Raw genomic sequence first — 24486 nt, forward strand, 5'->3', positions numbered from 1 at the left:
AAACAACACAAAACCAAAACCCAGAAGATAACAATCTTTTTCGATAACACTATATAGATGCAGGCGTCACTTCATCAGTTATGTGATTTTATTTTTCTATCTGACTTCCTTTAGTATGTTGCATTTTATACACAATAATCTGTGACAGGCATTATTGGACATGCCGCTTTCTGAAATATTTGCACATTTGGATATGCATTTTTTTTCCTTCAAATGCAAAGCACTCTATTAATTATCTGAATATTATAGTCCTTTCCAGCAGATTACCTGCATGCTTTTTAACCGTGTTGCATTCAGGGCCATATCACAATTTTGCTTGTGGTTCTTTTAAAACCAGGGCAGAATTCTTGCCTGATTCTTCAGATAAATCTTTCCTAACCTGTTCCCTAACCTATTTAGATGCTTGGCAACTAGTTCATACTTATGACGGTCGCCGTGTCCTTGTGTCACGTGATCCCCTTCTGACAAACAAGTCAGTGGGGAAACCACGTTCGTTTAACAACCTTGTTACTTCCTGACAGTTAGAACAATTAACCAGTGGAACAACCTGCCTCCAAAATGCTCCAACACTGGAAGTCTTTAAGAAGAGACTGGAGAGCCATTTGTCTGAAATGGTATAGGGTTTCCTGCCTGAGCAGGGGGTTGGACTAGATGACCTTCAAGGTCCCTTCCATCATCATCATCATCATCATCATCATCATTATTATTATTATTATTATTATTATTATTATTATTATTATTATTATTATTATTATTATTATTGCAGTGATTCACTTAAGAACTATGGCAGGAAAAGTTGCAATGTGAGGCAAAACTCGCTTAAGAAATGCCTCGCTTAGCAACATAAATGTTGGGCTCAATTGTGGTCGTAAGTCAAGGGCTACCTGGATTCATCTTAGTCCTCCCCTTACAATTGAAAATGGGACTTGGAGCTTCCTTCGCTAAGCAAGGCAGCCATTAAGAGAGTTGTGCCAAATTTTATGAGATTTTTTTTTCCCTGTGGTCATTAAGAGAGTCACCAGGGTGGTTAAGAATTTGATCACATGACCCCGGGATGCTCCAACCGTCGTCAGTACAGGCCAGTTGCCGAGCATCTGGAATTTGATCACACGAATAAAGAGAGGCTGCAACAGTTATACTTGCAAGGATCAATTATAAGTGTGAGGACCAGATTTTCTTTCAGCTCCGGTGTAACTTTGAGCCGTTGCTAAACAAAAGGTCATAAATTGAGGACTACCTATTTAAATTGCCCCTGATTTTGGAGGCATCTTTCTATGCCTCCAAGCAAAGCAGTGCAGCCTTTGCAAGAAACCTTGGTTGACAACTAACATGAAAATGCAGATGAGTATAGCAATAACCAATCAAACGGTATTAGTACAGGTAGTCCTCGACTTACAACAGTTCACTTAGTGACTGTTCAAAGTTACAACGGCACTGAAAAAGGGACTTAGGACCCTTCTTCACAGTTACGACCCTTGGAGCATCTCCACAGTCAAATGACCCAAATTCAGACGCTTGGCAACTGACCCTTATTTACGACGGTTGCAGTGCACCAGGGGTCACCTTATCCCCCTTTTGTGACCTTCCGACAAGCCAAGTCCACGGGAAAGCCGGATTCATTTAACAACCTTGTGACTAACTTAACAACTGCGATGATTCACCTAACAACCGTGGCATGAAAGGTCGCCAAGCGGGGCTAAACTCACTGAACATATGACTTGCTTAGCAACAACAGCGGTGGTCGTAAGCCGAGGGCCTGCCTGTAACCACTGATTACCGATTAAATTGCAAGGGAACGTTTTGCACCATGCTCCGGATTGTCCCTTTTATGCAAGCGTGCCCTTTGAGGGCAATGCCCCCAGCGTCCTTAACACAGCCTCCCCCCGCCCCCGCCCCCCCGTTGTGCCTGGATCCAAAATTTTACCATTGGGCGACAAGGAAAAGGGGAGGGGGGGTGGTCTTCTGTCCTGCAGACCTGTTGCAATCAGTTTTCGTCGGAGACAGCCAAACCAGTGGAAATCACCACCAGAGAAGGAGTGGCTTGGCAAAATTAAGAGAGAGAAAAAAAATTGCTTATTTCTAAGCCATAAATAGAAGGGAGAGGGGGGGGGAAGAGGGAGTGAGGGAATGGCGAGGGAATGGACATGACGCGAAGGGACGGTTGTGCTTTCCAATAATTAAAACCAGGAGATCTGCAGAGACGGGGTCGCGTCAACGATGCTGGTTGAAGGGTTTCTACTTTTCGCCCTGTTTTTCTTCGCTTTGCAATTTCTGCAGCTGCAATGGGCACGCCGTCGGCTTCCCCCTGGCCCGGTTCCTCTTCCCATCCTTGGCAATTTATGGCTGCTGGACTTTGCTTTGAAGAGAGAGACGTTGATGAAGGTAAATTTTTGCGGTTCTCGCCCCCCCCCCCCTCAAAAAAATTATTTATTCTTGCAGGAGAGGAGAGCAGAGGGAGAAAAAGAAAGAGGTCCCGTTAGCAAGGAGAGTCCCTCTCACACACCAACGCACATCCCCAGTGATACGTTAAAAAGAGGATGGCAACACGATCCAGTAACCCTCCGGTGGGGTTAATTTTTTTTTTAACCTTTTCCCCGTTCTGTTTTGGGAAAAAAAAATCAAGCCAGTTTTTTTAAAAAACAAGAGGCGAGCCTCGATTCTTTAGAGCAAACAGCAAAGTTTGCAGACTTTGGAGTGTTCCTTGGAACAAAGCAAACACAGGAATGCCTCCCAAATAGTTTGCCAATTCAAATGGATGGAAGCATATTCGACTGTAAACAATACAGGCCTTATTGTGGACTCTACAAACACAAGCAGAAAATCAATCTCCCGCAAGCCTCGGAGATGGGTTCAGTCTACCCAGGTAAGTTCAGGTGGTTCGGTCAGGGGTTAAATGCAGCCAAGAAATTAAAAGACGGTTGCTCCTGGGGAGGAAAGCCATGGCAAATCTAGACAGCACACTAAAAAGCAGAGACATCACCCTGTCAACAAAAGTGCGCATAGTCAAGGCTATGGTCTTCCCAGTTGCAATGTATAACTGTGAAAATTGGACCATAAAAAAGGTTGAGCGCCAAAGAATCGAAGCCTTTGCACTATGGTGCCGGAGAAGACTCCTGCGAGTCCCTTGGACTGCAAGGTGATCAAACCGGTCGATCCTAGAGGAGATCAACCCTGACTGCTCTTTAGAAGGCCAGATCCTGAGGTTGAAACTCAAATCCTTTGGCCACCTAATGAGAAGGAAGGATTCGCTGTACTGTGCTGTCTTTCTGGCAAGTTGTTCTGAGAAGCCCTGGGAATGATGTTATGCCAGTGAAAACCAGGCAGTTGAGCAAGTTAGCAAAACTGGGTCTAAGGCCACCATCTCCAGAGATCGAAATGGACCTGTGAAATACGGAGGGAAGGAGGCAGAACCAGAAGGCAAACTGTCAAATGCAACATTTCCCAACAGTGACATGGGAGCTTCAATTCCCAGCAAATAAGGGAGGGAGGGAGGGAGGGAGGGAGGGAGGGAGGGAGGGAGGAAGGAAGGAAGGAAGGAAGGAAGGAAGGAAGGAAGGAAGGAAGGAAGGAAGGAAGGAAGGAAGGAAGGAAGGAAGGAAGGAAGGAAGGAAGGAAATTGTGGATGGATGGATGGATGGAAGCAAGGAAAGAAAGAAGAGGGATGGAAGAAGGAAGGAGAGGGAAGAGGGAAGGAAGGAAGGAAGGAAGGAAGGAAGGAAGGAAGGAAGGAAGGAAGGAAGGAAGGAAGGAAGGAAGGAAGGAAAAGGAGAGTGAATGGATGGATGGGTGGATGGATGGATGGATGGATGGATGGATGGGAGGAAGCAAGGAAAGAAAGAAGAGGGATGGAAGAAGGAAGGAAGGAAGGAGAGGGAAGAGGGAAGGAAGGAAGGAAGGAAGGAAGGAAGGAAGGAAGGAAGGAAGGAAGGAAGGAAGGAAGGAAGGAAGGAAGGAAGGAAGGAAAAAGGAGAGTGAATGGATGGATGGGTGGATGAATGGATGGATGGATGGATGGATGGGAGGAAGCAAGGAAAGAAAGAAGAGGGATGGAAGAAGGAAGAAAGGAGAGGGAAGAGGGAGGGAAGGAAGGAAGGAAGGAAGGAAGGAAAGAAGGAAAGAAGGAAAGAAGGAAAAAGGAGAGTGAATGGATGGATGGGTGGATGAATGGATGGATGGATGGATGGATGGATGGGAGGAAGCAAGGAAAGAAAGAAGAGGGATGGAAGAAGGAAGAAAGGAGAGGGAAGAGGGAAGGAAGGAAGGAAGGAAGGAAGGAAGGAAGGAAGGAAATTGTGGATGGATGGATGGATGGATGGATGGATGGTTGGGAGGAAGCAAGGAAAGAAAGAAGAGGGATGGAAGAAGGAAGAAAGGAGAGGGAAGAGGGAAGGAAGGAAGGAAGGAAGGAAGGAAGGAAGGAAGGAAGGAAGGAAGGAAGGAAGGAAGGAAATTGTGGATGGATGGATGGATGGATGGGAGGAAGCAAGGAAAGAAAGAAGAGGGATGGAAGAAGGAAGAAAGGAGAGGGAAGAGGGAAGGAAGGAGAGGAGGAAGGAAGGAAGGAAGGAAGGAAGGAAGGAAGGAAGGAAGGGAGAAAGAGGACAGGACAGGACAGGACAGAACAATAGAGTTGGGAGGGACCTTGGAGGTCTTCTTGTCCAACTAAAGTCCACTTTGCAAATTTGGAAAAACAACAACAACCACTTCTAATTCAATGGGAGTTGGAAGGGACCTTGGAGGTCTTCTAGTCCAACCCCCTGCTCAGGTAGGAAGCCCTATAACATCTCAGTCAAATAGTATCCAATCTCTTCTTTAAAAACTCCAGTGTTGGAGATTTAGAGGCAAGTCATTCCACTGGTAAATTGTTCTCACAGTCAGGAAATTCCTCCTTAGTTCTAGGTAGCTTCTCTCTTTGGTTAGTTTCCATCTGTTGTTTCTTGTCCTGCCTTCAGGGGCTTTGGAAATAAATAAATAAACCTCCCTCCCTCAAACCATTACACCGTTTTTCTCCTTTACTTTTTCGTTCCATCCTTCAGTTGGCAAACATCTATGGAAACATCTACACCATTTGGCTGGGGACAGCTCCGCTGGTTGTGTTGAATGGCTACAAGGCTGTGAGAGAAGGACTTGTCACCTACTCAGAGGAGACCTCTGGAAGGCCGCTGCTGCCTCTGTTTACGGATCTGATGGGCAACAAAGGTCAGTTCTGAACATTTTTCCATAGAAATTGTACTAACGTTGATTTGGTGTCACGTCTGCATTACCTTTAACCACAATTACTTTTATCGTGTGTTGGTGCTTGGCTGTCTTTCCTCTAAGGTGGCACCCACGAGGGTCCCCTTTAACTGATCCCAGAAAAACAGCAACCCCTTTGTTGAAATGTTTGGCTGAGAGTAAGTCCTCAACTTACAACAGTGTTACAACTGTATTCAAAGTGACAATACTGGGGGGGGGGAAGTGACTTATAACCATTTCCCACACTTACAACCATTGCAACATCCCCAGGTCACATGCTCAAAATTCAGACAGATGGCAACTGGCTCATATTTATGACGGTCGCCGTGTCCCTGGGTCACGTGATCCCCTTTTGCGACCGTATGACGAGCAAAGTCAATGGGGGGAAGACAGATTCGCTTAAACATCGTGTTACCACCTTAACAACTGTGGCGAGAAAGGTCATAAAATGGGTCAAAACTCACTTAACAAACGTCTCACTTAGCAACAGAAATTTGGCTTTCAACTGTGGTCATAAGCCGAGGACTATCTATAATGGATAAATAGCTACCTCAGAGCTAGGTCCACAACATCACATCAATAATTGAATTAACCTACTTCCTGGGCACTTGTTTAATCTTTTTTAATTTTTGTATTCTGTCTTTTTAACATGTATTGCCCTGTTCACCGCCCTGAGTCCTTCGGGAGAAGGGCGGTATACAAATAAAATTAATAATAATAATAATAATAATAATAATAATAATAATAATAATAATAATAATAATAATAATAATAATAATAATAATAACAACAACAACAACAACAGTTGGCAAATGAGTTGGAGTCTCACAAGAAGCTAAGACGGGAAATTAATTTTTTAAAAATGATTTCTTTTCTCCTCAGAAAGCAAGCTTAATGAGAGAAAAGCACAGTGTTTTTAAAGCTGTAATGTACACAATTTGTGCTGGTATGTAGCTTGACGTCTTTATGCAAATTGCACCAATTGAGGCGAGCGATATAAAAAAATCAATAAAGCAAATTTGCACATATCAGTCAATTATAACTGTTTGAGTCTGAGAGCATAAAGGCACGTGACTAATTGCTTCAGTCCTTACCCTTTGAGAGATAAATTCATCTCACAAAAAGATAAACAAAATCAAACTTTCACTGTATTGAATAGATTTCTACCCCACTTCAATGAAACAATTCTAGGTGGCTCGCTTAGCGTCCATAAACAGAGTTGTGGTTTATTCAGTAAGCCTTGGTTAATTCACATCTGGGACCCAGGTTACAGATTGCTTTGCTACCAGCCCTTGTCTGCCCTGCCTGAAACATTTCTGTGGTTGAAGAGAGTTTTGAAAATTATGAGGAATACCTAAAGATTAAAGCAGGGAAGTGGATTAAAATTTCAGACAGAGCAAAAAACAGCCAGGATATTAAGTTTCTGTGTAGTATTGTACAGACATCAAATGTCACAGGTCTGCAAGCCAGATGTGGACTACGTAGAGAATTATCAAAAACTCTCTTATTTCCTGCTTCGTTAGAAGCACAAAGAAGATTCACACTTGAGCCTAGCAGATATTCACAACATTTTGGGTGCCTGAAGCTAATGATAAAACACCCTCTTTATGCCAAGAATAGATTTTCAGAAAAGATCTCCTATACTGATCATTGGCAATCCAAATGGAGGCAAGTAGATTTTTTTTCCTTTGAAGGCATTTCATTTCTCATCCAAGAAGCTTCTTCAACTCTGAATTCTCTAGCAAAATTGCTAGAGAATTCCTGGAAGTCACACAGACAAATCAGCCATCAACAGACACATAGAGATAAACAACATCTACATACCATTTAAAAGAGACGATCAAAAAGCTAAATTAAAAAAAACACAGCAATTTATTCAATAGATCAGTGTTTCTCCACCTTGGAAACTTTAATTGGCTGGACTTCAACTTCCAGAATTCCCCAGTCATCGTGTTTAAGATGAATCGAAGTCCGCTCATCTTAAAGTTGTCAAGGTAGAGAAACACTGCAATGGAGCATGGTTATAACAATTATAGATAGCACAGTTGAAACAAACTGAGATAAAATAACCCAGCTGTTGTCAATGGAATGCTCCATCATCCAGGTCATGGTTGTCCCAAAGATGCTTTTTCAAGAGGCAACTGGACTTCCTTGCTTTTCCCTTGAAGAGGTCTCGCTTCTCATCCAAGAAGCTTCTTCAGTTCTGAAGAAGAAAATCCAGTTGCCTCTTGAAAAAGCACCTTTGGGAATCCAGATGTTGTACCATGACATCATGCTCAAAGATAAGGTGTCCCAACTTTGTGGTTGCAGGTGTTTTTATGACCACCGGCCCCATCTGGAAACAGCAGAAGCGCTTTGTCATGATGACGCTGCGAAACCTGGGCATGGGAAAGAACATCCTGGAGAACCGGATCCAGGAGGAGGCGCAAAGTCTTCTGAAGGTGTTTATGAGCAAGAAAGGTGACCTCTTTTTTTTCTCCCTGCACAATAAATCAGCAATGAACAACTTTGTAAGGGTCCAGTGTGATGTTGGTTTTTTTTTTCCTCCACTGCTCTTGTTTTCAACTTTGTTATTCTAATTTACGCCCAGTTGAGTGGCAGCAGGTAGCCATAGCTTGCAGCATCTAAGCCTATTGGAGCTTAGTTAATATTTGGAAAGGAGACCGCCAGGATACATCTGGCTCTCAAGTAGAGACTGGGGCATTAGAAAACCATTCAAGAGGAAGAAAATGCAATATATGTGTTGTTTCCCCCAAAATGTACAGAGATTAGATAGATGAGAGATGATGAGAGATAGAGATAGATAGATGATGATAGATAGATGATAGATAGATAGATAGATAGATAGATAGATAGATAGAAGATAGTATAGAGATAGATAGATAGATAGATAGATAGATAGATAGATAGATAGATAGATAGATGTTGTTGTTAGCTGTGAAGTCGTGTCCGACCCATCGCGACCCCATGGACAACGTTCCTCCAGGCCTTCCTGTCCTCTGCCATCTTCTGGAGTCCATTTAAGCTCATGCCTACTGCTTCAGTGACTCCATCCAGCCACCTCCTTCTCCGTCGTCCCCTTCTTCTCTTGCCCTCAACCTTTCCCAGCATTAGGCTCTTCTCCAGTGAGTCCTTCCTTCTCATTAGTTGGCCAAAGTATTTGAGTTCATCCTCTTCAGCACTGGTGGTTGGGACATAGACTTGGACTACTGCGATATTGAATGGTTTGCCTTGGATTCGAACTGAGATCATTCTGTCATTTTGAGGATTGTATCCCAGTATTGCTTTTCCTACTCTTTTATTGACTATGAAGGCTACTCCATTTCTTCTGAGGGATTCTTGCCCGCAGTAGTATACCTGATGCTCATCTGAATAAAATTCACCCATTCCTGTCCATTTTAGTTCGCTGATACCTAAGATGTCGATGTTCAGTCTTGTCATCTCTTATTTGACCACGTCCAGCTTTCCTTGATTCATGGATCTTACATTCCAGGTTCCTATGGAGAAAAAATCTTTACAGCATCGGACTTTCCTTTCACCACCAGATAGATAGATAGATAGATAGATAGATAGATAGATAGATAGATAGATAGATAGATAGATAGATAGTAGATAGGAGAGAGAGAGAGAGAGAGAGAGAGATTTAGATAGATAATAGGATAGATATAGATATAGATATGTTGTTGTTAGCTGCGAAGTCGTGTCCGACCCATCGCGACCCTATGGACAACATTCCTCCAGATATAGATATAGATATAGATATAGATATAGATATAGATATAGATATAGATATAGATATAGATATAGATATAGATATAGATATAGATAGATAGAAATATATAGATAAAAATAGATTAGATAGATAGATAGATAGATAGATAGATAGATAGATAGATAGATAGATAGAGATAGATAGATAGAATAGAGAGAGATAGAAAGATAGATAGATAGATAATAGATATGATAGACATAGATAGACAGACAGATAGATAGATAGATAAGAGAGAGAGAGAGAGAGAAATAATACATAATAGAGAGAAAGATAAGAGAGATGAGAAAGACAGAGAAAAGAGACAGAGAGAGATGATAGATGATAGAGAGAAAGAGAGAATGAGATAAGACGTGGATGGATGGATGGATAGATGAAAGGTAGAAATAAATAGATGAGATGAGAGAGACAGACAGACAGAGATAAGAGAGAGAGAGAGAGAGAGATAATAAAGAGAGAGAATGAGATAAGGGGTGGATGGATGAATGGATAGATGGATGGTTGATAGGTAGACAGAGATAAATAGATGAGAGAGAGAGAGAGAGAGAGAGAGAGAGAGAGAGAGAGAGAGAGAGAGAGAGAGAGAGAGAGGGGATCTGTATGCATGAGTTGAGGTATGCATGAATCTAGCCTAGGATGCTATATAGCAGGGTTCCCCAACCCCCGGGCTGCAAGCTGGTCCTGGCCTGTCAGGAACCAGGCCACGCAAGTAAGTGAAGCTTCATTGGTGCATGCACAAGATCTAAGTAGTGCACAAAAACATTTCCCCCGCACCCACCCCCCAGTCCGTGGAAAAATTGTCTTCCACAAAACCGCTCCCTGTTGCCAAAAATGTTGGGGACCACTGCTGTACAGATTCCACCTCTGGGCCTTTATTCTCTCTGATTAAGCCTCCTGTGTGAACCCAACTCTATTTTCTCCCTTCGCAGGATCACCCTTTGACCCCCACACTCCTATAGTCCATGCCGTCGCAAACATCATATGCAATTTTGTGTTCGGTCAACGCTTTCCCGAAGAGGATGCCCATTTCAACAAATTGTTAAAAGCCACCCACATGGTTCTCTATGTTCCTGGTAGCGTCTGGGGCAGGGTAAGTGCTGTTTTTCTCTTTATTACTATGTGGATGTCTCTCAATTGGAGTTGGCCCACTTCAGGGCTTGCAGGTCCTGGGGCTGTTGGACTTGGGACTACAGGTGGTTCTGTACCACTGTCCATGCTCCTCACATTTCCTGGTGGTCTGTATAAAAAATGGTGGGGTTTTTTTTAAGTCCAAATACTTGGTCTGCTCTCCTGGTCACTCTATAGAATTTGATCACCTGTTTACCTCACTTAGTCTTTCTATAGAAGCATAAAATGAAAGGGTCCGAAATGACTTTAAATAACATCTAATTCAGTGTAAACCTCAACATCTTTAAGATGTGTGGACTTCAACTCCCAGAATTCCTCAGCCAGGCCTCCAACCTTGACAATTTTAGGACTTCTGGACTTCAACTCCCAGCTTGGCACGGCTGGCTAAGGAATTCTGGGAATTGAAGTCCACAAATGGGTAAAGTTGCCACGGTTGCAGTCTCCCGGTTCAAATGAAATAAATTCCCCCACCCGTGAAGAAGCATTGCAGGATGTGGAGATCACCCAACAACCTGGCGATCAATTCTCACCTAATGTCATTCTGCATTGTCTCCATTTTGCCACCTTGCTACAGGCCTACAACTCTTTCCCCACAATTATGCGGAAATTCCAGAAGCCTTACCAGGAGTTGTTTGAACACAATGAATTCATGCACAATTTCGTCAAGGACAAGATCCAGAGTCACAAGGAGACATGGAAAGAAGGCAACGAACCACAGGATCTGATTGACTTCTATCTGGATTTAATAGCCAAGGCAAGGAGAAGGCTTTTGCATAGCTTTTTGCTCAGCTCAACCTTCCCACTTCTCCATGACTAGTCAACTTGGCTAGGATCAGGAAAGCCAGGGCATGTGGTGAGGGACACAGGTCAAGAAGTCAAGATGGTGTTTGTAATCATAGAGTTGTGGCCACCATCTTTACTGTGGAGTCCTTGGTGTTCTCTGAACTTGGATGTTTTCTTGCAGATTATTTGATTACCAACCAGGTAACTTCAGTGTTCCTAGCTGGGAAGTGAAACGTCTGCAAGAAAACAACCAAGTTCAGAGAGCACCAAGGACTCTACAGTTGTACTCCTCCTCATCTTCCTCTTCCTCCTCCTCTTCCTCCTCTTCTTCCTCTTCCCCCTCCTCTTCCTCCTCTCTACAAACTTCACTCCTTACTAGCACTGATTATGTTTTACCTAGCTGGGTAATGAAACGTCTGCAAGAAAACAACCAAGCTCAGAGAGCACCAAGGACTCTAGTCCTCCTCCTCCTCTTCCTCCTCTTCCCCCTCCTCTTCCTCCTCTCTACAAACTTCACTCCTTACTAGCACTGATTATGTTACCTAGCTGGATAATGAAACGTCTGCAAGAAAACAACCAAGCTCAGAGAGCACCAGGGATTCCACAGTTGAACCGTGAGCTACAAAGATTCTCTTCTATGGCTACCATCTTGACTTTTGCGCACGCGCGGGCACACACACACACACACACACACACACACACACACCCCTCCATTCTCCAGGCACCTTGTAAGTAGCCAGTATCCAAATGATGACTCCCTGTTCTGATGTCAGTGTAGGACCAGCCTCTCATACGTAACACTAGCCTCTTTCTTGACTTCATAAGTTAATGGGTGCAATGGTATAATGGATAGATCTTGGGAGACGGCCTAGGGGACTGTCAGGTAAGAGGGAGCCTAGCCCTCATGTCGTGCCTCCGTCGGAGAAAATGAGCTGGAACAGGACCCTATGGAGGTCAAGAGAGAGGTGTTTGTGGCTTCAGAGGAAAGTGGGGAAGAGCAGGCCAAGGCAGGCCAAGGCCCTTCAGGATTGGGACAGGATGAACAGGAAACACAGAGTTCAGGCAATGAGCAAGGGCCACCCTCACCTGATCCTAGAGCACGGAGAGTGGAGAGAAGGAGGGAACAATGCAGGCAGGCTCAACTACTCAGGAGGAGAGCGTCCCGCCCCTCTCCACAAGGCATACCTGGAGACTGAGATTTAAGGAGACGCTGTGGGGAGAGACATTTGTCAGAAACAAACACTGATTCCTTGGAGTTTTGTGTGTTGTTGCTGATCTCTTGTTCTGGGACTTCTGCTTGGAAACCCGGAAACTCTGACCATTGGGCTGACTGACAAGGTTGCTTGGATGTTCAAAGACCGCAGACTGTATTTTGGCTTCTCTTCTGAAACTGCTCAGGCAAGATTGTATTCACACAGACTTGTTAGGTTTATGATGTATGTGTCATACCTTGCTATCTCTGTGCCCTTGAGTAAATTCCTCTTCTAATCAGGCTGTAAGTGAAACTACTTGCAGCCAGAGGCGGCTGAAGGTGTGTGTGTCTTCCTTTGTTTGGAGGCTTGCCAGAAACGTGGGAGCATTTGTGGAAAATTTGGAGCAATTAAAGAGCGGTTTGAATTGGCAGCTGACTCCTTTGCTTCTGTGCTGTGCCCTGGGTCATCACACCTCAGCTGCACAGTCAATGGATCAAGAGGCTTAGAAGGGCTATAAAGATGACGGTGGCAAAACTGTACCGGTACTTTCAGAGTTGCAAAAATCTGTTAATGTAACCTTACAATGAAGCAGAATTAGTTTACAAGTAGTCCTTAACTTACAGCAGTTCATTTAGTGACTGTTCGAAATTACAATGAAAAAGTGCTTTATGCTTTTTTCACCCTTACAACCATTGCAGCATCCCCATGCTCAGGTGATCAAAATTCAGACGCTTGGCAACGGACTCATTTTTATAACGGTTGCGGCATCCCGGGGGTGTCTTGTGAATCCCTTTTACGCCCTTCTGACAAGCCCAGTCAATGGGGAAGCCAGATTCTCTTAACAACCGTGTTACTAACTTAATGTCGGCAGTGATTCGCTTAGCAGCGGTGGCAAGAAAGGTGGTAAAACAGGGCAAAATTCACTTAACTGTCTCAATTTTGGGCTCAAATGTGGTCGTACGTCGAGGACTAAACTTTTAACCTTCCAACAGGCGGATCTAATGAAAAAGCTCCCACTTCACGTCCTTTTCTCCTATATTCCATCTCCAGAGCAAAGACGACTCAGCTTCCATTTCAAGGGAGGAAAACATGGTCCAAACCATTGTTGACCTGTTGATTGGAGGAACAGAAACCAGTACAAGCACCTTATACTGGGGTCTACTTTATTTACTTAAATATCCTGACGTACAAGGTAGGTGATGGCAGCTGCCAGGGCTTTGGAAATGCAGGTGTCTGTTCACTGGGTAAAAATGATCCACAGATAGTCCTCAACTTACAACCATTCATTTAGTGGCCATTCAAAGTTACAACGGCACTGGGAGGAAAAGTGACTTATGACCGTTTTTCAGAGTTAGAACCTTTGTAGCCTCCCCTGTGATCATGTCGCAAAAGGGGATCACGTGACACTGGGACACTGCAGCTGTCATAAATACGAGCCAGTTGACAGTAAGAACAATTAACCAATGGAAGGACTTCCCTCCAGAAGTTGTGGCTGCTCCAACACTGGAAGTTTTTAAGAAGAGACTGGACAACCATTTGACCCCCAGGGATACTGCAAATTTCATAATACCATGTTTCCCTGGAAGTAAGGCCTACATCAACAATAAGCCCTAGTTTTGGGGTGAGGCTCAAACCTAAAAACCAAGTTAGGACAGGGGTGGGGGTGTGTAGATGCCCCCCGCACCCACTTCCCTTGCAGCCAGGCCTCTCCTTGCCAGCCCACTTCTTCTTCTGAGGCCTTTTTTGCAGCCAGGCCTGCATTTCTCAGTCACAGGCCTTTCCAGAAGGCCATTGCAGCCAAGAATCGAGCTATGGATTCAATCCATAGCTCGGTTCTGCAAGACAGCAGCCGAGCACTGAGCTATGGATTGAATCCATAGCTCAGTACTTGGCTGTTTGGCTCGGTACTTGACTGCAAAATGCAGGCCCAAATTCAGCTGCAGAACCTCAGTCCCAGAAGAAGTGGACCGGCTGGGTGGGGCTGTTGGTGCCAGAGGTGAGGTAAGGCCTACCCCGAAAATAAGACCTGGTGCCCTTTTTGGAGGAAAAAAAATAAGACCTGGTCTTATTTGGGGGAAACACAGTATGAGCCAGATGCCAAGCATCTGAATTTTGATCATGTGATGCTGCAATGGTCATAAGTGTGAAAAATGGTGCTAAGTCACTTTTTTCCAGTGGCATTGGAACTGAACAGTCACTAAATGAACTGTTGCAAGTTGAGGACTCCCTGTACTTTCAAGAGAAAATTTTGTCCTGGTACTTGTTGTTTTTCTTGGTAATCAACCTAGCACTTGTCAGTATTGGCTACTTCATGACTTGCTACTCCTTCTGGTCGAAATAAAGGGTCACATGGTACGTCACGTGATTTGCTAAGTACTCATCATTTTTAGTACTAGTTGCGCTTCAAGAATGAACTAACAACAAGTACCAAGATACCACTGTACTTTGCTTCATTGGAGCAATGAAAATAATTAAGCATGTCCCAAATGAAAGAAATTAATCACATTTGCAGGAATCAGGAGAGAAAATGGCAAAGGCAAGATTAAGATAACCCTTGTAATGTATTGATCTATAGAAAAAATCCACCATGAAATAGATGCCATTCTGGGACCTTCTCAAATGATCACGTACGAGGATCGGAACAGATTACCCTACACGAACGCCGTGCTGCATGAAATTGTTCGCTACAGCAACGTTACGATCTCTGGACCCTTACGGAAATGCGTGAAGGACTTTGATATCTTGGGATTCCCAATTGAAAAGGTAAAAGTCTCCCTCCCTCCCTCTGTCCATCCCTCCCTCTCTCCCCCTCCCTCTCTCTCTCTCTCCCTCCCTTCCTCTCTCTCTCTCCCTCCCTCCCTCTCCCCCTCCCTCTCTCTCTCTTCCTCCCTCCGTTCCTTCCTCTCTCCCTCCTTCCCTCCCTCCCTCTGTCCATCCCTCCCTCTCTCCCCCTCCCTCTCTCTCTCCCTCCCTCCCTTCCTCTCCCTCCCTCCCTCTCTCCCCCTCCCTCTCTCCCCCTCCCTCTCTCTCTTCCTCCCTTCGTTCCTTCCTCTCTCCCTCCTTCCATCCCTCCCTCTGTCCATCCCTCCCTCTCTCCCCCTCCCTCTCTCCCTCCCTCCCTCTCTCCCCCTCCCTCTCTCTCTTCCTCCCTCCCTCCATTCCTTCCTCTCTCCCTCCTTCCTCCCTCCCTCTGTCCATCCCTCCCTCTCTCCCCCTCCCTCTCTCTCTCTCCCTCCCTCCTTTCCCCTCTCTCCCTCTCTCCCTCTCTCCCCCTCCCTCTCTCTCTTCCTCCCTTCGTTCCTTCCTCTCTCCCTCCTTCCCACCCTCTCTCCCTCCCTCCATTTCTTCCTCTCTCCCTCTCCATCCCTCCCTCTCCCCTGCTCACCCTCAGTGAGCACACAGTGGGACACTTATTAGCATAAGTTAAGAGCTCAGGCCTTGCAAAATACGGGCTACATTTACATTCCACTTAGTGATGCAAGGACTGTTTTCTTAGTTTTGCAATACACTGAATCCCAAACAAGCCACAGAGGTTGGGTTTGCAAAACACTAAGCCAGAGAAATAGGTTAAAAGTAAGCAGCATCAGTGTGTTCCGTAAAGGCAGGTAATCCTTGATTTACAGCTGTTTGTAGGTTTGTAGTGACCGTTTATAATCAGGGGATCAGCTTCCTTCCAGAGGTTGTGGGTGCTCCAACACTGGAGGCCTTTAAGAAGAGACTGGACAGCCATTTGTCTGAAATGGGTATATTTTTTTCCTGCCTGAGCAGGGGAGTTGGACTAGAAGACCTCCAAGGTCCTTCCAACTCTGTTACAGGTAATCCTCGAGTTTCTAATGTAATAGAGCTTGCCAATTACATTTGTAGCCCAAGGATTTGTTAGTTGGATCATGTTAAAGGAACACTATCCCTCCCTCCTTTATCCAATGCATTCGCTAACTGAGCGCTCAGATTGTTAAGTGCACATGAGGTACCTCAGGGTGGAGAAGACCATGGGGGTGGGGGAAAAGTGCTTCTGACCACCCAAGGCCTCCCCCGACCCACTGTGATATCTCATTTATTTATTTATTTAGTTACATTTATATACCGCCCTATTCCCTGAGGACTCAGGGCGGTTTACAGGAAATTAAAAATCCACCATACAAAAGTTAAAAAAAAAAACCAAATTAAAAAATATTAAATTGACCCTGTATACTTAAAACCCCAATTAAAAATTTCTCCTCAGCCTGGGCCCGAGAGCTCAAAGAGCCAGGTCTTCAGGCCCCGGCGGAATGATCGGAGGTCGGGGGCAGTCATGCTTCCACCACCACCCCATCCTCCCCCACTAAGTCTCCACAGACACTGGGCTTGTGGAGACTCACTTAGCTTTTGAAGATCTTGATGATCAGCTGAGTCGTCTCCTCTGCACCCTCTCTGCCCCTCTTTCTTTGTCTGTTCCCAGGGCTCCAAAAGCAGGGCGGGATGAATGTGCCCTGCTCAGCTTCGCTGAATCACCGAGGCACAGGACACCCAATCCGCTTTTGGAGCACTGGGCAGCCTTGGTGAGTAGGAAGGAGCGTGCGACCGCCAAAGGCTTCTCTTCACTGCGCCAAAAGCTTTTGCAAAGGGACAGAAGGCTTCGGGGGAGCAATCTCGTGCTGCTTGAAGCCTTCCGTCCCTTTGAAAAACTTTTGGTGTGGAGAAGCCTGAAGGATCACAAAACTGTGCCACCCACCCACCCAAAGAAACCACACCACTGCGCAAACTCCACAACAGAGAGGTGGAGAGGCGATAGCTCACCAGCAGAGAGAGAAGGAGAGGTCAGCCTGTTCTTGAAAGGTAAGCGAGTGTTTGGGGTGGGAAGGAGTCAGTGGGCTGTTATAGCAGGGCCCATGCCTGTTAGTTCTCTATGTGGGGGGTGGATGGGAATAGGCAGGGGAAATGTCGTACTGTCTCTACAATTGGTCATTATTGTGATTCCGTGCCAGCCTGTGATCCCAGCAGCTGAGTCCAGGAAATCAGAGGAGGAGAAGGGGCCTGGGGAGACATCAGAGTCAAAGGAAGTCTCTGATGAGCCCCAGGACTTACAAACTGATGAAGAGCCTGGCCCTTACACTCGTGCTCAAGCTGAGAACCAACTGTGCTGGGAAACTGAGTCGGACTCGGAGGACGCACAGCTGGAGGACATTACAGACGCTCGTAAATGCAAACAGGCCACATGAGTAGGACAGAGGGAGGCAATGGGGTGGCTCCAAGGGAGGAGGAGAAGGCATTGAGAAGCCACGCTTTGGGGCTGCATAATAAAAAGGGAAGGTATGGGCGGTGCTGGTTCCTGAAGGCAACTGTTTGCAAAGGACTCCAGTTTCAAGGGCTCATGCTTTGTTTGCTTTGCCTGTGAACTATTTCCTGTTTGACTCATGCTCCATTTTGCTTTTGGGACAATTATCAGGTCTGTAACTCAAATAAAAGGGGATGGTTTTCCAGCCTACTTGTTAAAAGAGGGGTTTGTCCTTGTGAAGTAACAAGGATGTATGTGTTGTGATTCAGGGTCAGCCTGTGGGTTCGGCAGTTGGGTCGGACGAATCAGAGGAGGAGGAGGGGGGTGTTGGAGAGGTTGCTGAGGGTGTTGGAGAGCTTGCTGATGATAGCCCTCAGGCAGGCCCCTCCCACTTGGTCACCATGGAGACCCAGCTGTGTGAGCCTGACAGTGTGGATGAAGATGACCCACAGCTGGCCCTGTTCAAGGACGCCCGACGCAGGAGGCAGTCAAGTAGGAGTAAACAGAGGAAGGCTGTGGGGCTTCTCGGAAGGAGGCAGAGAGAGGCCACGCCCTGAACTCTTTATAAAGGGAATGTTTGGGGAGGGCTGGTTTGCTGAAAGCAACCGCTCAGATAGTGTTTCAAAGCTCCGGTATCTTGGTGTCTTGTTTGTTTTTGTAATAAATTTGGCAGACGTATTCCAGCCTCTTGCCGTCTGTAAAGGGGTTGCCTTTTCTGCAAGGCCGGTAGCAGGCTGGTACAGAACAGTATGTAGGCTGGGACAGAACAGTCATAAGACTGAACGATTGTCATGGCGCTGCAACATTTGTAACTTCTGGACTGTGTCATAAATACTTGGGGGGAGGGGTGTCGTAACTTTGAACCTTCACTAAATGAACTGTCGTAACTTGAGGATGACCTGTATCCTGTTCCGTGAAGTCTGTGTTGTTCCGAAAACCAAAAGGTTAACTTTGAAAGTTGAAATCAACTAGCGAAATGGTGGATAAAAGTGGGTAAATTGAAAGAAAAAAAAACCCACAGACTGATGAAAATAAGAGCAAAATCTTATTTTGCTGGACAATTGTGGGAGCCGAACTCTATAGGTTGTCCTCTACGATCAGTTGATTAGCCACCGTTCTAAGTTATAAGACACCCCTAAAAAGCTGCTTATGACCTGGGGTGAAAGTTCCAGCTTTGCTCCCCCTATGGTGAACTCATCAAATTCTCAGATGACACCAAACTGTCAGGAGTAGCCAACACCCCAGAAGGCAAACTCGGGATCCAAAAAGATCTTGACCAACTTGAACAATGGGCCCTATCCAACAAAATGAGTTTCAACGTGGAGAAAAGCAAAGTCCTAAACTTAGGCAGGAAAAACCAAAGGCATGAATACAGATTGGGTAAGACCTGGCTCAAAAACAGTAAGTGTAAGTGGGACCTTGGAGTCCTAGTGGACGATGACTTGACCATGAGCCAACACTGTGCAGAAGCAACCAAAATCCTGGGTTGCACAAACAAAGGCATAGAATCAAGATCACACGAAGTATTAGTACACCTTTATTATTTATTTATTTATTTTAATTCCATTTATATCCCGCCCTTCTCCGAAGACTCAGGGTGGCTTACAAGCTTCAGTAAGACCACACCTGGAATACTGAAGCCATCTTTGGTCACCATATCGCAAAAAAAGATGTTGAGGGTTTGGAAAAAAATTCAGAGAAGAGCAACTAAGATGATCCAAGGCCTGGAGACTAAAACATACGAAGAAAGGCTGCAGGATTTGGGTTTGGCTAGTCTAAAGAAAAGAAGAAATAGGGGAGACACGATAGCAGTATTCCAGTATCTGAGGGGCTGCCACAAGGCAGAGGGGGGCAGGTTGTTCACCAGACCACCAGAGGGAAGGAAGAGAAACAATGGTTGGAAACTGATCAAGGAGAGAAGCAACCTGGAATTAAGGAGAAACTTCCTGACAGTGAGGACAATTGACCAGTGGAACAGCTTACCCCCAGAAATCGTGGGCACTCCATCACTGGAGATTTTCAAGAAGAGACTGGACATTCACCTGTCTGGGATGGTATAGGTTCCCCTGCTTGAGCAAGGGTTTGGACTAGAAGACCTCCAAGGTCCCTTCCAGCTCTATTCAATTCTAATTCAACTGGCCTACATTTACAATTGTTTGCAGCGTTCTGTGGTCACATGACCATGATTTATGACTTTTTTTGCCAAAAACTGACATTTAATTCCAGTTTACAGGGGGGGGGGAAGGCCCATAGCAAACAATTCACTTAAAGAACACGGCATTTGCTTTTAACAGCCCCAGCAAAAAAAAAAAAGTTCGTAAAAACAGGCCTAGTTAAGTGACGACGGCTTTAAAACCATGACAACTTATTAACGTAATTGCCAAGCTCAATTACAGTCATAAGTTGAGGACTACCTGTTCACATTCCGGCGAGGGAAGTCCACCCACCCTTAAAGTTACTGAGATCGATAAATTCTTTTCTAGCTTGCATACCGTATTCTGAATTTCAACTTATCCAGCTGGGTCTTTGTACTTCCCACCACTGTTGGGAAAGAGGAAAGATGCAGAAATTTTGGCCAACTTCTCAAGATGGTTGAACAGATAATTTAGAAAACAAGAAAATCACGATTTCCTTTTCCCCTCTCCCCCTCATTTACAGGGAACCCTTTTGCTGCCCAATTCTCATTCTGTGTTGTATGACCCAGAGTACTGGGAAACTCCTTGGAAATTCAATCCGGCGCATTTCCTTGATTCTGAAGGCAATTTTGTGAACAATGAAGCTTACCTGCCATTCTCAACAGGTAACAAAGGGGTCAATATGATTCTTCTTTCCAGAACCCAGCCTGAACCAATTTTTAGAAAACCCTAGAGCAGGGCTCTTCAAACTTGGCCCTTTTATGACTTGTGGACTTCAACTCCCAGAATTCCTCAGCCAGGCACGCGTGCCTGGCTGAGGAATTCTGGGAGTTGAAGTCCACAAGTCATAAAAGGGCCAAGTTTGAAGAGCCCTGCCTTAGAGCAATGTTTCTCAACCTTGGCAACTTTAAGAAGTATGGACTTCAATTCCCAAAATTCCCCAGCCTGCACGCTGGCTAGAGAATTCTGGCACTTGAAGTTCACACTTCTTAAAGTTGCCAAGAATGATAAATACAGATAGTCCTCAACTTACAAAGAACAATTGAAGCCAAAAATTTCGTTGTTAAGCCAGACAGTTGTTAAGTGAGTTTTGTCCCATTTTATGACTTTTCTTGCCAGAGTTGTTAAGTAAATCACTACAGTTTTAAGTTAGTAACACAGTTGTTAAGTTGTTAAGCTTCCCCATTGACTTTGCTGGCCAGAAAGTCACAAAAGATGATCGCATGATCCTGGGACAGTGCGACCCTCATAACTATGAGCCAGTTGCCAAGCAGCCAATTTTGATCTTGCGACCATGGGCTGCTGCAACGGCCGTATGAAAAACGGTCCTTAGTCACTTTTTACAGTTCTATGAATGGTTGCAAGTCAAGGACTACAAAAGAAAGAAAGAAAGAAAGAAAGAAAGAAAGAAAGAAAGAAAGAAAGAAAGAAAGAAAGAAAGAAAGAAAGAAAGAAAGAAAGAAAGAAAGAAAGAAAGAAAGAAAGAAAGAGATAGAGTGATTTTAGATTGATAGATAATAGATAGATAGATAGATAGATAGATAGATAGATAGATAGATAGATAGATAGATAGATAGATAGATGAGAGAGAGATGTGGGGGGAGAGATCCAGCCACCATTGTAAGTTACTAATTCTTCTCTAGAAGTTTGGCTCTTTTTCCCCATCTATGCTTCATTTAAGGTGGCCATCCATAATTCATACTCACTATTCCTTGGCTAAGGGACGCGGTGGCTCAGTGGGTTAGGACGCTGAGCTTGTCGATCAGAAGGTCGGCAGTTTGGCGGGTCGAATCCCGAGTGCCGCGTAACAGAGTGAGCGCCTGTTACTCGTCCCAGCTTCTGCCAACCTAGCAGTTCGAAAGCACGTAAAAATGCAAGTGGAAAAATAGGGACCACTACGGTGGGAAGGTAACAGCGTTCTGTGCGCCTTTGGCGTCTAGTCATGCCGGCCACATGACCATGGAGATGTCCTCGGACAAGCGCTGGCTCTTCGGCTTTGAAACGGAGATGAGCACCGGCCCCTAGAGTCGGAAACGACTAGCACACATGTGCGGGGGAACCTTTACCTTTACCTTTATTCCTTGGCAGCTATGTAAAAAAGGCAAATATCCGGGTAGAGCAGGATTTCATTTGAAATTTGCTTCCTTTGATTTTCAAACCCTCCCTTGAACCCATGGCTTTTGCTTCCTCCTTCCCTCGCAGGGCGCCGTACCTGTGTGGGGGAGTCCCTGGCCCGAGTCGAGCTCTTCCTTTTCTTCACCAACCTTCTCCGTTCGTTCAAGTACCAGCTCCCACCCGGAGTAAAGGACGTCAGCTTTGGGGAAATCACGGGGGCCGCCCGCGAGCCCTTCCCGTATAACCTCTGTGCTTTTCCACGCTAAATGGCCGGATGGAGCTGACGGAGCGAGAGAGAAAGGCTTTTGTACCGTTTCACTTCTCACTGAAGCACTTCGACGTCCTCAATCTTCCGGGACCTACTTGTCTCCAAAATGCATAAAACGAAGCTACTCAGAAGCAAATGTCTATCCATTCAAGCTTATCACAATACAGATAGTCCTGACTTCAACCACCCTTCATTTCGTGGCGTTTCAAGTTGCAGCGTCACTAAAAAACGTGATTTAGGACCGCTTTTCACAGTTACAGCCGTCGCAGCATCCCATGGTCATGTGATCAAAATTCAAAGGCTTGGCAATGGGATTCTATACACACACACACACACACACACACACACACATGGCAGTCACTGTGTCGTGTCGTGTGTGTGTGTCACGTGATCCCCTTTTGCGGCCTTCTGACAAGCAAAGTCAATGGAGAAGCCAAATTCACTTAATAGCCATGTTAGTAACTTAACAGCCGTAGTGATTCACTTAACAATTGTGTCAAGAAAGGTCGTAAAATGGGACAAAACAAATTATCTTGCTTAGTAACATAAATGTTGGGCTCAATTGTGGTCATAAGTTGAGGACTATGGTATATAACAACAACAACAACAACAACAACAACAACAACAACAACAACAACAATAATAATAATAATAATAATAATAATAATAATAATAATAATAATAATAATAATAATAATAATAAGGTTGGAAGGGACCTTGGAGGTCATCTAGTCCAACCCCCTACTGAGGCAGGAAACCCTATATTATACTATTTCAGACAAATGGCTGTCTGGTCTCTTCTTTAAAACTTCTAGGGTTGGAGCATTCACCGCTTCTGGAGGCAGGTTGTTCCACTGGTTAATTGTTCTAACTGTCAGGAAGTTTCTCCTTAGTTCTAGGTTGCTTCTCTCCTTGGTTAGTTTCCATCCGTTGCTTCTTGTCCTGCTTTCAGGTACTTTGGAGAATAGCTTGACTCCCTCTTCTTTGGGGCAGCCCCTGAGATATCGGAACGCTGCTATCATGTCTCCCCTGGTCCTTCTCTTCATTAAACTAGACATACCCAATTCCAGCAGCCGTTCCTTATATGTTTAAGTCTCCAGTTCCCTGATCATCTTTGTTGCTCTTCTCTGTAGCCTTTCTACAATTGGTTTCGGGGCTGCAAATATGTTATTATTAACAGCCTCCGGATCATTTAAGTGCATAGGTTGAATTTGACATTGAACAGGTAGGATCAACTGGCAGGTGGGCAAACACAAGGAAGAAGATACCGTGGGAATGGACAGGTGACTGTTACATTTATCTCTACTTGCTAAGCATAGGTTAGCATAGTGTAGGTTAGTATGGGGAGGGGGGTTCAGAGAAAAGCGGGGGGTTCAACCTATTCTCCAAAGCCCCTGAATGCAAAACAAGAAACAACGGATGGAAACTAATCAAGGAGAGAAGCAACCTGGAACTAAGGAGGAATTTCCTGACGGTGAAAACAATTAACCAGTGGAACGGCCTGCCACCAGACGTTGTGGGCGCTCCATCCCTGGAGGTTTTTAAGAAGAGACTGGAGAGTCACTTGTCTGAAATGGTGTAAGGTCTCCTATTTAAGCAGGCAGTTGGACTAGAAGACCTCCAAGGTCCCTTCCAACTCAATTATTCTGTGTTGCATTGTATAAATAATAACGTTCATTGGTTTATTTCTGGTGTATCTGCTTTCTGGTCCTGCTTCCCTGACTGTATTCCTTAATAAATACTCTTTTTTTTTCATTTTGATCTGAATTTGTGGCAGTGTCTGATACGATCCACGGGAAAGCGCCTAATGCTTTGTGCCGCAGAGCGATTTAGACGGGAAAAGGAAGAGCTGGTCTATTTGCCAGCTATTCATTCTGCCATCGTTCGCCATTTCTTCCCCAGAGGTCAAGACATGGGAATTTTCAGTTCCCAGCATTCCCAGGTGTTCTAAAATCTTGCTGCTTGAGCCAGAATCTGATAAGTTTGGGTGTTTTGGCATTCACCGTACAGCAGTCCTCGACTTACAACAATTCATTTAGTGACCGATCTAAGTTATCACAGCCAGTGAAAAAAGTGACTTGTCATTTTTCACAAGGCCGGCACGGCATTCCCCTGTGGTCACGTGACCAAAATTCGGGACACTTGGTAGCTGATTCGTATTTATGACGGTCGCAGCATCCCCCTAGGATCATGTGATCCCCTTTTGTGACCTTCTGACAAGTAGTCAAGTGGGGGGGAGCCAGATTCACTTAACAATTGCGTTACTAACTTAACAGCTGCAGTGATTCACTTAATAACTGTGGCCAGAAAGGTGCATGGCCCCATCAGAGGCCGGTTCGAAGGAGGAGTTGGAACCGGGACTGTCCGACTTGGATGGCAGGTCTCCCTTGGCCTGTTTGGAGACGCCGGGGGCTGAGGACGATGCTCTCCCAGGCCCCTCAGGCATTGGGGAAGCTGGTTGACCGGATGGAGAGCTGCCCTGCCCTCAGAGACGCAGGGGAGAATCGACTGCTGACAGACAGTTGGGCTGATAGGCAACAGATCCCCTCTGATAAGGAACAGCTGCCTCCCCCGCTTGATCCAAGGGCACGGAGAGCAGAGCGGAG

General features: G+C 45.2%; 1 protein-coding gene across 1 annotated transcript; it reads left to right on the plus strand.

The window, feature by feature from the left end:
* The first annotated feature begins 2145 nt into the window (after nt 1-2145).
* LOC308669272 (cytochrome P450 2J2-like) lies at nt 2146-22496 on the plus strand. Its single transcript, XM_081329901.1, has 9 exons — nt 2146-2382; nt 5037-5199; nt 7546-7695; nt 9934-10094; nt 10707-10886; nt 13159-13300; nt 14684-14871; nt 20021-20162; nt 21700-22496. The coding sequence occupies exons 1-9, from the start codon at nt 2218-2220 to the stop codon at nt 21876-21878; spliced, it is 1470 nt and encodes a 489-aa protein (XP_081186027.1). The 5' UTR covers nt 2146-2217; the 3' UTR covers nt 21879-22496.
* The last annotated feature ends 1990 nt before the right edge of the window (nt 22497-24486 follow it).

The sequence above is a fragment of the Vipera berus genome (assembly GCF_964194415.1).
Source record: "Vipera berus genome assembly, chromosome: 5".
In the NCBI taxonomy this organism is placed as follows: domain Eukaryota; kingdom Metazoa; phylum Chordata; class Lepidosauria; order Squamata; family Viperidae; genus Vipera; species Vipera berus.